We start from the raw sequence: 12,749 nt of genomic DNA, 5'->3' as shown, positions 1-12,749 counted from the left end.
GGGTAGGGAGTCAGGGATGGGAATTGGAGAACTCAATGTTGAGTCATCTGTGCTGTATGCTGCCCAGGCAGAAGATGAGGTGTTGTTCTTCCAATTTGCGGTTTGGTTTGTTGTGGCAATGGAGGAGGCTGAGGATGGTCATGTTGGAAAGAACAATGTCATTCCTCTCAGCCACCTACTAGATTCATCCCTCCCATTGACCAACCAGGTTGTACTCTCTGCCTGTCTTCACCTATCCCCACTTCACCACCTGCCTCCCCCAACCCTTTATGTGCAGCTCCCCTTACACTACCCCCGGTCCTGAAGAAGGGGTACATCTGAAACGTTGACTTCTCCACCTCCTAACGCTGCCTGGCTTGCTGCGTTCCTCCAGCCTCCGGCTTGGCACATGCTTATTGGCTTTTTGAAAAAATTTCAGTGAATCCAGGAAAAGGAAAGACTGGTTTCCAAAATTCTGATAGGCCTGCGGTGCATCTTCAGCTTTTTCCACTTTGGTTTAAGCTTTCCAGTACTTGCACCCTTTAATGTCCAATATGATTTGATGATTGAATTTGTCCCAATTTATATCCAAAATCAGCCAAATTTACTCTCCAGCATTTTATGTAGGATCCACAAATGAACAGAGAGATGACTTTAAAACTGACTAGATTGACACTCATGTCCCAGACATGAAAGAGTATTCCATGAACCAACTGCTTCATTGGTTCCATACTGTATTTGGATTTAAACATAATGATTCCCTTTGTCTTATCTTCTATAGTATCTGTTTTGGTTTGTAATCTGCTCACTTCTAATTGACAATGGATTCAAGCCCCACTCCTGTGCCTGAGTGTACAATTTAGGATGATGCTGCAAAGAGACATGCCGAGAATTAAACATACGCTGTCATTGCCTGTTCCATTAATTCAGGTGCATGGTGCAATGTGAAGTCTTTCTGCCCCAACTGATTTAATCAGTCATTTGCCTCGATGCTGTTTATAAAATCCTGTTATCAACAAAATAGCTCCCACATTTGCCTGCTCAACAAACGTATTTGCATTAAAAATGGAGTTTTGCCTGGGAAGCATTTTGAGATTTTTCTAAGAGATGGGGAGTAAGTTCAAATATTTATTGATGTTAATCATTTATAAATGCACTGCTGAGATCATTTCAATTTCCAACTCGCTTCCCAAACACAATTCATTTCGACCACTGCTAAACCTTGCCTGCAATTGTGGCTACTCATATTTAATATTACAAGTCGAACTATGAATTTTATTTTGCAATCAAATTATCCGTATTAAAAATAATTCACCATTTGCTCAATCTCATTAGATCTTCTAAATTACAATTGCATCTCTAAAATATTGGGGCTTTCTACACAATTTACTCTCAGATTGATAACTACTTAGTGCCTTCTCATTTCCATGATGATTAATAGAGACAGAATGAGCAGTGGACACAATGCTAATCCCTATGTATCTCCATGCTATAATGTTCTTTGTGACCCATCATGTCGAGTTCTCATTCATGATTATTTTCCTACGTCTCTCTTAATCCCATAAATCTTCTGCATCCCAGCAAATCTTTTGTTGTGAGGTGATTATGTTGCTATTTTAGCAAATCACAGTGATACATATCATGCCCTGAAGTCCATATACCATAACAAGAATGTCTAAATTACTTCCAAAGGGTCAAATACTACAAAATTGTGGATACACAATATTTTGATTTAAAGTCATTTTCCTACACATTATAACTACGGCTTATAATCAATTAAATCTGTTTTCTACAAAACTGAAAGAGATGTGTTTACATTTATGCATTCAAATCTCTTATGCCTTACACCTGTGCCATCTTAGTCCTCTAAAGAAAAATGGAAGTGTTAATCAAGACAATTGTTAAAGCTCAGATCTAGCAGGATGATCCTGCTGACTGATGTTACAAAGGTAATTGCTGATCATCTGTTCTTACCTGTGCCCCTTCCTCAGGTTACCATGATGGTCACATTGTAATAAAATGGTTCTGGACAGCTGTGGAACACTTCAATAATGAACAGCGGCTTCGACTTTTACAGGTACACAATAGCGGTGACTGCAAACAAAGTCTTTCTTCAATATCATGTGGTTCCGAGGTCTGGGGATTAATGTCAACAATATTTGCTAACATATGTTTTTAAGCATTTATTTAATGTTTCTTACAACTCTATTTTTATAAGGGAAATAATCTGCTTATTTTAAATAGGTTAATAGTTCTGTTAAAGTCGTAGACTGATGTTATAAGAGTACATTTAACATCTGCCAATTAATATTACATTTGTTAATTTATAACCTGGAATGTTAATGACAAGTCACAATATACAATTGATTGCAAGAACAAAGCAGCTCTGCTGATTAAACTATTTTATGACTATTAATGTTGACTCCCTTGTGTGGTTGTGACCGTACATTCAAATATTCATGTGCAAAACAGATTGGTCAAAGGGAAGGCGAGGTCGGGAACTATCTTCAGACTTGGTCTACTGTATAATACTGTTTATATTAAGATGAAATGTAACAATAAATGGTATTCCAAAATATATTAGGCTCTAATTTTATTGTTACAATACTGAAAGACTATTCCATGAACTCTACTGCTGAGTACTAGTTGGTCTACTCCACATGCTTCTCTGCATATATTTCTAATATTCATATGTTTAGACTTCAGGCTTCTCACCTAGCTGTTGTTGCTCTTAACTGAGCCCACACTATGCTATTTATGCTCAGTGAAGAGCAGTCCTGTGACATTATTACAAGGCCGCTCGAGGGTCCTAAAGCCTTTAGACAACTCAAGACCAAGTCTGCCTGAATCTCAGTACAAAATGAGGTCGGACAAACAAATGCTATATTTCTAAAGATGGTTATATAATGAGTTTCAACCTATAGGACATACGAGTCACACTTTCTGTAAATGGAATTTATGTCTGTGCGTTTATTTAGGAAACTTCTTTTTTTTAAAGTTTGTAACAGGAACATCCAGTATACCTTATGAAGGCTTTGCCGCACTTAGAGGGAGCAATGGACTGAGACGATTTTGCATCGAGAAATGGGGCAAAGTAACATCACTGCCAAGGTATTTGTCAAGAAATTGCAAAGAATTAATGAACATATAGTTTACATGTAGCAATGGCCTAGATACTGTAAAAATTCTGTAGGAAGGTTTTAATGACAAAGAGTATTTGATTGCTCAAAACCCCACATCATTGCTGCTTCTTACATATTTGCTGGGAGACATTTCAGCTCTCCTCCCCCTTTAAGAAAGAATTACAAGTTTATACCCAGGGATTAATACCAATCAGCAATTTGGCTAATTTACTTTTTACCATTCTTGAAGTAAGTAGAAAAATAAGGCAGCAAATGTTTTTGGTTTATTGTCAGAGACATCAAGAACTAACATTTATAACAATTTATAGAAAATGGAATCATGGTGTATGACTTCTAAGTTTAACAGTAAATTACACTGGGGGTATAATTTCTGCTCTGCTCTATTTTTAATGAGTGAGTTAATTCATTGATATTAAGTCTTTCTATAAATCTTGAACAGTTAAAAAATCTGTTCAAAATAAATGACTTAATGTCTACATAAAGCAGTACAGTTGGGAATTAACCCCAAAACATACTCATCGTGGCAGTAATTAAGGGTTTCACTATAAATTGTAGTAATGACTAATTTAAATCTCAAATACAAAGGAGAAGTATTAATGAATTTCTTAAGATCATCAAGGAAATAGCTCATAATTTCTAGTGGGTCAGGGGTTGAGTTCCAGTGGTAAGGAATGGGACCAAATTTTGCAGAAAATCAAGTGGGATTTGAAAATATCAAAGCCCAGATTTTTGCCACAATGCAGAGGCACTTTTTCATTGGAAAAATGAAAAGTCCTACCCCCAAACGTGGCACTACCTATTTTCACAGGAGCAGGAATAGGGTTGGGGCATGTTTTGTGCTGGAGCCATTTGGCCATTCAAATCAACAGCTGACTCTACTGGACCCTTCCCCTTGTGTGAAACCTGAAGTATACGGATCAGACCTGGTAAGAGCAGTTCTGAACTTTCATTTAGATTGCCAGGTTACCCCTTTAGTACAGAGTCGCATCCAGTTAATGTAATATACTTTTGGTAGAAGTCAGGCCACATTTGAGGTAAGTCAGATATCCTTTTGAATTGTTAGACATTAGCATTAATGGATGTAAAAACTTCATAAACCCATTAATGTTAAGCTCTTTGGATCTGTCAGCAGACCTGTGAAAGTCAACTCTCAGAACGGTCAGAAGCACCTGACAAAGGAACTTGTCAAAAGTACCATATGATCTGTCAGAGAGATCTGTTGAAAGTGTGAAGAGATCCTTTCAAATGGAGCTGTCAAATACGTAAAGAAGCCATGAAAAGGGAGCTAAGCTGTAAAGGCATTTAAAAATCCCTTCCTTTAAATCTTGAAACAAAATATCTGGACTGTTTAAAAAGAAAAGACTATTTGCTATTTCACTTGGTCTGTTGACACGGCCTTAAAATCACCACCATTGAATTAGGGCTGCATTAGTAACTTTAAAGCTGCTCATTATCACAGTAGGATGCCTGTAGTTTCTCAGTTTATTGGGTTATAGGTTTTGACGTGTGACGGTGAATTTCAAATTTTGTTCTCATGAGGGATTATGTATTTTAATGAAATATTTGTTATTATGAAGGTTTTATTTATTTAAATGAATCCAAATTGAGTTTTATTTCAATATAGCAAGGTCTGTAATAGGCACTTACATTGATATTTTACAGAATTTTATTTAGTCTCATCTCTGCATGAGTCTGGCCATGATAGATACAAGGTGAGTTGGTCTGGTGTGTATAAGGACAAAAGATTGGGGAATGGTTGAGCAAAGTCATAGAGTCATACAGCATGAAATAGGCCCTTTATTGTACCTGTCTGTACCACTTCCTCTGGCAGTTTGTTCCAGAGATGCACCACCGTCTGTGTAAAAATGTTCCCCCTCAGGTCTCTTTTAAATCTTTCCACTCCCACCTTAAACCTTAAACCTATGTCCTCTAGTTTTGAGCCCCCATAAACTGGGGAAAAGACCTTAGCTATTCACTTTATCTATGCCCTGCGTGATTTACGCATAAGGTCACCCCTTCAGCCTCCTAAACTCCAAGGAAAAAGTCCCAGTCTATCCAACCTCTCCTTATAACTCAAACCTTCCTGTCTTGGTAACATTCTAGTCAATCTTTTTTACATCGTTTCCAGTTTACTAACATCCTTGCTGTAGCAGGGCTACCAGAATTGTATGCAGCACTCCAAATGTGGCCTGAAATGTCTTGTACAGCCATAACATGATGTCCCAACTCCTGTACTCAATGCTCTGACTGGTAAAGAGAGGTTGGTACTAATTTGGTATAGGGACTGTAAAGGTAATGGGGTGGGAATGGAGCATGGTTGGCACAGAGAGCATGAGAGAGCTTTGGGAATGTGCAGAAGGACAAAGAATGGAATAGAGGGCACGAAGAGCCATGGGTTGACATGGTTAGGGCTTAAAGAATGTCATCGGAGATGAGGGCTGGAGAGATATTTTACTAAAACTCAACATGTGCCAGTGTACCAAGACAAGCCATGCACACAGCCCACATCTGCTCTAGATAGCCTGCACACTCATTCCTGAGTCACCAAGCCTATCTCCCAGGGAACTGTCATCCCAAATCAAATATGCAACCTTTCTGGCCACTTTTTTCATGGTAGGGTTTGCAGAGTGAAGAAAGATGTTAAATTTGAAAGGATGCAGAAGAGATTTACAAGGATGTTGCTGGATTTGGAGAGTTTGAGTTACAGGGAGAAGCTGAATAGGCTGGGGCTTTTTTTCCCTGGAGCAGCAAAGGCTGAGGGGTGATCTTATAGATGTTTATACAATCACGAGGGGCATGGATAGGGTGAATAACCAAGGTATTTTCCCCAGGGTAAGGGAACCCAAAATTAGAGGGCATAAGTTTAAGGTATAGGAGAAAGATTTAAAAGGGACCAGGGGGCAACTTTTTCATACAGAGAGTGGTGTGTGTATGGTATGACCTGCCAGATGAAGTGGTGGAAGTTGGTACAATTATAACATTTAGAAGGCATCTGGATGGGTTGATGAGTAGGAATGGTTTAGAGTGATATGGGCCAAATGCTGGGAAATGGGACTAGACTGGTGTAGGATGTCTGGTCTGTGTTCGTGTTGAACCGAAGGGTCTGCTTCCATGCTGTATAATTCTATGACTCTAAGTGTCCCAATTCTATGCTCCTAACTCAGAAGGGAAAATCCAATCACAAGGCTCCACTTCAAGGATGCAATTATGAGAATTCCCACAGGAAAAGAGACCAAGTGGAAGTCTTACCTTTCAAACTGGGAGATAGTGAAGCCAGCAACTTGGCAACACCCTTCTCCAAAGAAAGTAATGGATCTCAGATGGGACAATACCTATGTCTTAAGGCTGAATCATTCCCAGTGAAGCTTTTCCTTTGCTCCTGTGTACCTCAGCCAAATTGACTGTGGGATCATGAAATTGCCAGTGTTGCAGCTCTCCTGCTGTCATCAACCTACATAGCCCACAGACTTAACATTGTGTTTGCAATTTATTTTTAATTTATTGGGTTCTTGTGTGGATATCAGAGTTATTGAAGAGTGGGCAGCAGGGGAATGTTTACACTTCATTGCACATGTGTGTGCAGCTATTAAGCCTTAAAAAGAAAATTCTGTACCAAAATAAAACGAAAGATAAATTAGACTTCAGGTTCTCTTGTACAGCAAATTGTAAATCGAAGCAGGTATTTGCTTTTCTGTCAGCTGAGTGCACTTTTAATCTCCACTGTCAATTGCGCAGGGATTATGACAAAGACTGAACGAGCAAAAGATGAGTGAGAGATGACAGTTACCTATTTAGATTTACAGGGCAGAACAAATTGAGGAAATTAAATTAATAAAAAAATGTTTAAAGAACCAGACCCCACAGTAGCTAAACACCACAGAATACAGCAGACAATTTTACACATGTAATGAGACCTTAACTGACTGCTATAAACATATGGCTTTTATGTTTTTTAAAATGAAAGCTTCTTAATTAAAGCATCTGTATTTCACTTAGTTGCACATAAGAGCACAATTTATTTTGAAAATAATTATTATTGTTCAACCTTCACTGTCCCCAGTCATATTTCCATTTCTGAATTGAAAATCTAAGTATATTGAGAATCAATGGCACAAAAACTTCAGAAACAGATATACTCAGGTTCTATTAATTTCACCAACTCTGTGAGGCCTCATGGAGAGAAACCCTCAAATGTTTTGCATATTTGAAATCCCAGGGTGTTGGCTCGATCTCGAGAAGTGCAGCAGGGCAGCACATCCATGTTTGATCAACCAGTAATTGAGGTGAATGATGCGGACATATACAAGTGTCTATTGTGCCAGTAACTATGTTGGGGATTCTCAAAGAGACAAAAATGTCATAAATTCTTTAGGAGAATTATCATCATTTTAAAGGTAATGAATCCCTTCTCAGATTGATTATCCAATACAAAATATGTGTCAGGCCTCAAGGAATGTTCCATATTCCAGTATTCTTGCCATTCAGAAGACCTAGGGTCCCAGCCAGATTTTGGTACTAAGCAAAGAGTGGGACAAAACTAAGCTGATCCAGCCACTTCTAGGGAACAGCTCATTTTCTCCACTCCTCCGACTCAAGATTTTTGTCTCTGTCATTTGATATGCGAATTTGAAATGCAAATTTGAAATAAGTATCGTAGGGAAGTTCAAAAAGTTAATACATTAGAACTGTACATTGACAGCCTGTGAGTTAGCAGTTCGATTGGAACAGAATGTGAAAATTAATTTAAAAGGGAAAGCAAACCTCCACCACTGAGAAGGACAAGGACAGCAGATACATAGGAACACCATCACTTGTAAGCTCCTCCCCAAACCACTCACCATCCTGCCTTGGAAATATATCGCCAGTCCTTCAGTGTCGCTGGGTCAAATCAAAGATTTCCCTCCCTAATAATGTGGGTGAACCTTTTACAGCACCTTAATAACATGGGGAATGGTGTATTAGTTGGGAAAGCATGGCTAGATCACAAAACTGACATCTCGACATAGAGAGAAAAATAATTGGAAGTTGCACCCACAGTTTGAGAAGGTGACCAAACAGGTGGATGAGGGTAAAGTGGTTGATGTGGTGTATATGGATTTCAGTAAGGCATATGATAAGGTTCCCCATGGTAGGCTATTGCACAAAATACAGAGGCATGGATTGAGGGTGATTTAGCAGTTTGGATCAGATATTGGCTAGCTGAAAGAAGACAGAGGGTTGTAGTTGATGGGAAATGTTCATCCTGGAGTTCAGTTACTAGTGGTGTACCGCAAGGATCTGTTTTGGGTCCACTGCTGTTTGTCATTTTTACAAATGACCTGGATGAGGGAGTAGAAGGATGGGTTAGTAAAATTGCTGATGAAGGGCTTTTGCCCGAAACGTCGATTTCGCTGCTCGTTGGATGCTGCCTGAACTGCTGTGCTCTTCCAACACCACTAATCCAGTATTTGCTTTCCAGCATCTGCAGTTATTGTTTTCACCTTGTAAAATTGCGGATGACTCTAAGGTTGATGGAGCTGTGGATAGTGCTAAAGGATGTTATAGTTTACAGAGGGACATAGATAGCTGCAGAGCTGGGCTGAGAGGTGGCAAATGGAGTTTAATGCGGAGAAGAGTTAGGTGATTCACTTTGGAAGGAGCAACAAGAATGCAGAGTGCTGGGCTAATGGTAAGATTCTTGGTAATGTAGATGAGCAGAGTGATTTCGGTGTCCATGTACATGGATCCCTGAAAGTTGCCACCCAGATTGATAGGGTTGTTAAGAAGGCATGCGGTGTGTTAGTTTTCATTAACAGAGGGATTGAGTTTTGGAACCGTGAGGTCATACTGCAGCTGTATAAAACTCTGGTACAGCCGCACTTGGAGTATTGCTTACAGTTCTGGTCACCGCATTATAAGAAGTATATGGAAGCTTCAGAAAGGGTTCAGAGGAGATTTACTAGGATGTTGCCTGGTATGGAAGTAATGTCTAATGAGGAAAGGCTGAGAGACTTAAGGCTGTTTTTGTCAGAGAGAAGAAGGTTGAGAGGTGACTTAATTGAAACATATAAGATAATCAGAGGATTAGATAGATTAGAGTAGTGCTGGGAAAGCACAGCAGGTCAGGCAACATCTGAAGAGCAGCAAAATTGATGTTTTGGGCAAAAGCCCTTCATCATATTCCCTTTCACCTGGAGGATTAGATAGGGTGGACAGTGAGAGGCTTTTTCCTTGGATGATGATAGCTAGGACAAGGGGGCATAGCTTTAAATTGGGGGTGATAGATATAGGACAGATGTCAGAGGTAGTCCCTTTATTCAGGAAGTGCTAGGGATATGGAACACACTGTCTGCAACAGTAGTAGACTTGCCAACGTTAAGGGCATTTAAATGGTCATTGGATAGACATATGGATAAGAATGGAATAATGTAGGTTAGATGGGCTTCAGATTGGTTTCACAGGTTGGTGCAAAAAACGGGTCAAAGGGCCTGTACTGTGCTGTAATGTTCTATGTTCTGTGTTTCAGTGATGAGACAAGAATGTCATTAGTATGTGGCAAGTAGCTTATTTGCGTGTATTAACATTGTATCATTACATATTCTTGATTCATTTATACGAGGTTTACTATTCTCCATGTGACATTGGGTAACTCTTCAGCAACATGTAAGTCAGAACAGGAACTTGGTACCTCCAGCTGTCTGCTTATTCCATCATGGCCAACATTCCCTAACATCATAAGGCACAATGATTGGGTAGCGTGCAACTGTCCCCTTCATCCACAGAGAGTGGCATCACAGTCACACAAACATCACCACATCATCATAGAATATCTTGTCTAACTTAAAACACTGGTGTTGGTGGTACTATACACTGGAGTGCACCAACATCTTTTATTGTAATTCTGCTGAAAGGTCCCTTTAGCACAGGGACAAACAGCTTTATCATGCCTTTTAGCTGCTCTCTTAACAGTCACTCACTTTGCGTCTCCTTGGATGCTCACAAAGTCTCTGCCATACCTTGTCTTTTTGGACTGTGCTGTTTCAATGTCACAACTGCACCCTGTACCAGCTGCATACACAGCAATGAGAATATACTATTGCTATGCCATGCATTAGGGAAAGACAAGGCAGAAACCTAGAATCATAGAGTCACTGGTTATCACTGCTGCCTTGCAACACCCAGGATGCAGGTTCAACTCCAGCCTTGGGTTGCTATTTGTGTGGAGTTTTCACATTCTCCCCATGTCTGTGTGGGTTTCTTGCAATTGCTCTGCTTTCCTCCCACAGTCCAAAGATGTGGAGGTTGGGTGCAGGTGCCATGCTACATTCCCCATAGTGTTCAGGGTTGTTCTGGCTAGGTGGATTAGCCATAGTAAATGCAGGGTTATGGGGATAAGGTAGGGTGATTGGTTAGTGACTTTTCAGAGGGTCAGTGGACCAGATGGCCTCTATATGTGCTGGGTCCCAACATTGTATGGCACTAAGACCAGATAGCCTACATAAATTAATTCTTGTAGCTGCAGTTAAAATAACACTTGATCAGACAGATGATGATGTGAAACACATGTCTGAATGTGAGATAATATTCCACCTGTATGCCCTTGGAATCATTTAATATTTATGTCCCAAAACAATGACATGGACTGTGAAGGCTTTTTGATAGATGGCAGCAATTGACCTGGTGTACAGTTGGGCTTTAAATATGATGCCAATGCAAGTACCTCCTCCACTGACAAGTGTAAGATAGGCACCACAAAGACTTGGTACGAAGGATTGTGTGAGATAAGTCGTGAGGGCTCACGGGAGAGAAACACCTCAAATAAAATTCTCTGAATTTGACACAGCCAGCTTTTGATGAATCTCTGGCCTGTGTCACCACAAGGTCTGTAGTGGTTCAAGATGACAACTCAGCAGCACCTCAAGGATAACTAGGGATAAGCAATGGTGCTGGCTCATGAATGAATTATATAAAAAAAGAAAGAAACTATCAAAGAGTCTGGAAGCACCAAAGATTGATCTCTAGTGATAGCAGCAATTGCTTGTGGTGATTTTCGTGGAAGGATAGTTTCAAGAGATGTACAAAGAGAAGTAAAATATACAAAATGCTGTATGTCATTGTGCTTAAGGGATTTTATATTACTGAATGTCTGGCTCATACTTCAAAGAGAAAGCTGAGTGTGATGTTGTCCTCACATGTATTCATCAAACTGGTTCAGACCTGTGTGCTTATTGGCTTCAACATGAATATTACAACCTTATCAACACTACTGCTGCATGGACGATAACCCTTGACTTTGAGCCAATCCTAATTGGAGAAATGCAATTGTATTTAATGTGCTGATTTGCTTGCAGTAATCATGTGGCTTCTACCCCTACTACAACTGACTTTGTGTATAGTCTGTACCTATTCATCATTTGAAATGTTGTATCTGGAATGGTTCAGCTGTGGTTATTTGGATTTTCAGAGCCGTATGAGAGCCAGCAAGAAAGAAACAGCAAGGAAGCATTAAAACAAAGCAGTCATCTGTAATTTTGAATTACTCATTGTGTGTCAAAATGGTTGTGCATTTTCCACTCCTTATTGCTGTAGAAAAGAGATATGAGACAGAATTGGAATTTTCTTTTGCTGTCAGTAGAAAAAATATGAAACAAAATTGATTTATAAAAATTCTGGTGCAAATAAGAACAGGAATTTTGCTATTGCAACTGGGATAAAAGAACTACAAGCTTTATTATAGATTTGATTTCACTCAGGAGCAGAAAAGCCATAGTGCTGTTGATTAGTAGTTCTCTTTATGACCATATATATTGGGTAATGTGGTAATTTGTAACTCCAAATGAGAATGAAGTAACTTTCTTTTGACTGTTTTATGAACAATGGTATGTTTGGACAAAAATAAATTGCTAAATATTTCTGGGAAAAGTACATTTTTATGATTGGAAACTGTGTAATATAATTGAGTATAGAAAGCTAATTAAAAGATGATGTACTCTTCCTCCAGCTTAATTGAGCTTAACTGGAACAGTACTGGGGGTTGCGCACTAGTGTGTCAGAGTAGGCAATGAAAATGTCAGGGGACTGAAAGTTCAGAATCACATTTGCAGCCTGACATTCAGTGTTCCACAAAGCAATAATGCAATCTGTGTTTGGCCTTCCCATAATTGAGAAGATGGGGTTGTGAGCAGTGAATATAGTAAACTAAATTGAAAGAAGTACTAATTTTTTTTCTTTGCATGAAGGAGTGTTTGGCATGCAAGATGATAAGAAGAGAGGAGGTAATAGGAGAGGTGTTATATCTGCTATGCTTGCAAAAGAAGGTGCTGAAGGAAGGAGAGTTAACGATGGGTTGATTGGAGAATGGGCTAGCTTATTATAGAGGGAAGGCTGAAAATGGAGGGGAAGATGTGTTTTATTATGCTGAAGGTACCAGAAATCGCAGAAGCTGCTGAGCTTGGATACTGATGGGGAAGAAGCTGAAGGCAAGTGGAATATAATGTTGTGTTGCTGGGTAGCAAGTCACAGGTTGGTCTGCTAACCTACAAGAGCAGCAAGATAATCAGTGGCTTTCATGCAAGTCTTTGGATCGCAACCAAGATAATGAAGTGCTACAAGTCAGGACAGAGGTAAGCTTGAGTCAGGGAGCAGAAT

At 39.5% G+C, this 12,749-nt stretch overlaps 1 protein-coding gene across 8 annotated transcripts in view; it reads left to right on the top strand.

The window, feature by feature from the left end:
- The window catches only part of LOC140480604 (E3 ubiquitin-protein ligase HECW1-like), a 467,461-nt gene that overhangs the window by 437,842 nt on the left and 16,870 nt on the right, over nucleotides 1–12,749 (top strand). For all 8 annotated transcript variants that reach the window (XM_072575690.1, XM_072575692.1, XM_072575685.1 and 5 more), the window contains 2 exons: nucleotides 1,971–2,056; nucleotides 2,978–3,090. In XM_072575690.1, the coding sequence (XP_072431791.1) occupies nucleotides 1,971–2,056; nucleotides 2,978–3,090 (199 nt within the window). The remainder of the gene's footprint in view (nucleotides 1–1,970; nucleotides 2,057–2,977; nucleotides 3,091–12,749) is intronic.

Source organism: Chiloscyllium punctatum, chromosome 8, assembly GCF_047496795.1.
Source record: "Chiloscyllium punctatum isolate Juve2018m chromosome 8, sChiPun1.3, whole genome shotgun sequence".
Classification (NCBI taxonomy): Eukaryota; Metazoa; Chordata; class Chondrichthyes; order Orectolobiformes; family Hemiscylliidae; genus Chiloscyllium; species Chiloscyllium punctatum.
The sequence above is the reverse complement of the archived record's forward strand: the minus strand, read 5'-3'. Positions and strand labels throughout refer to the sequence as shown.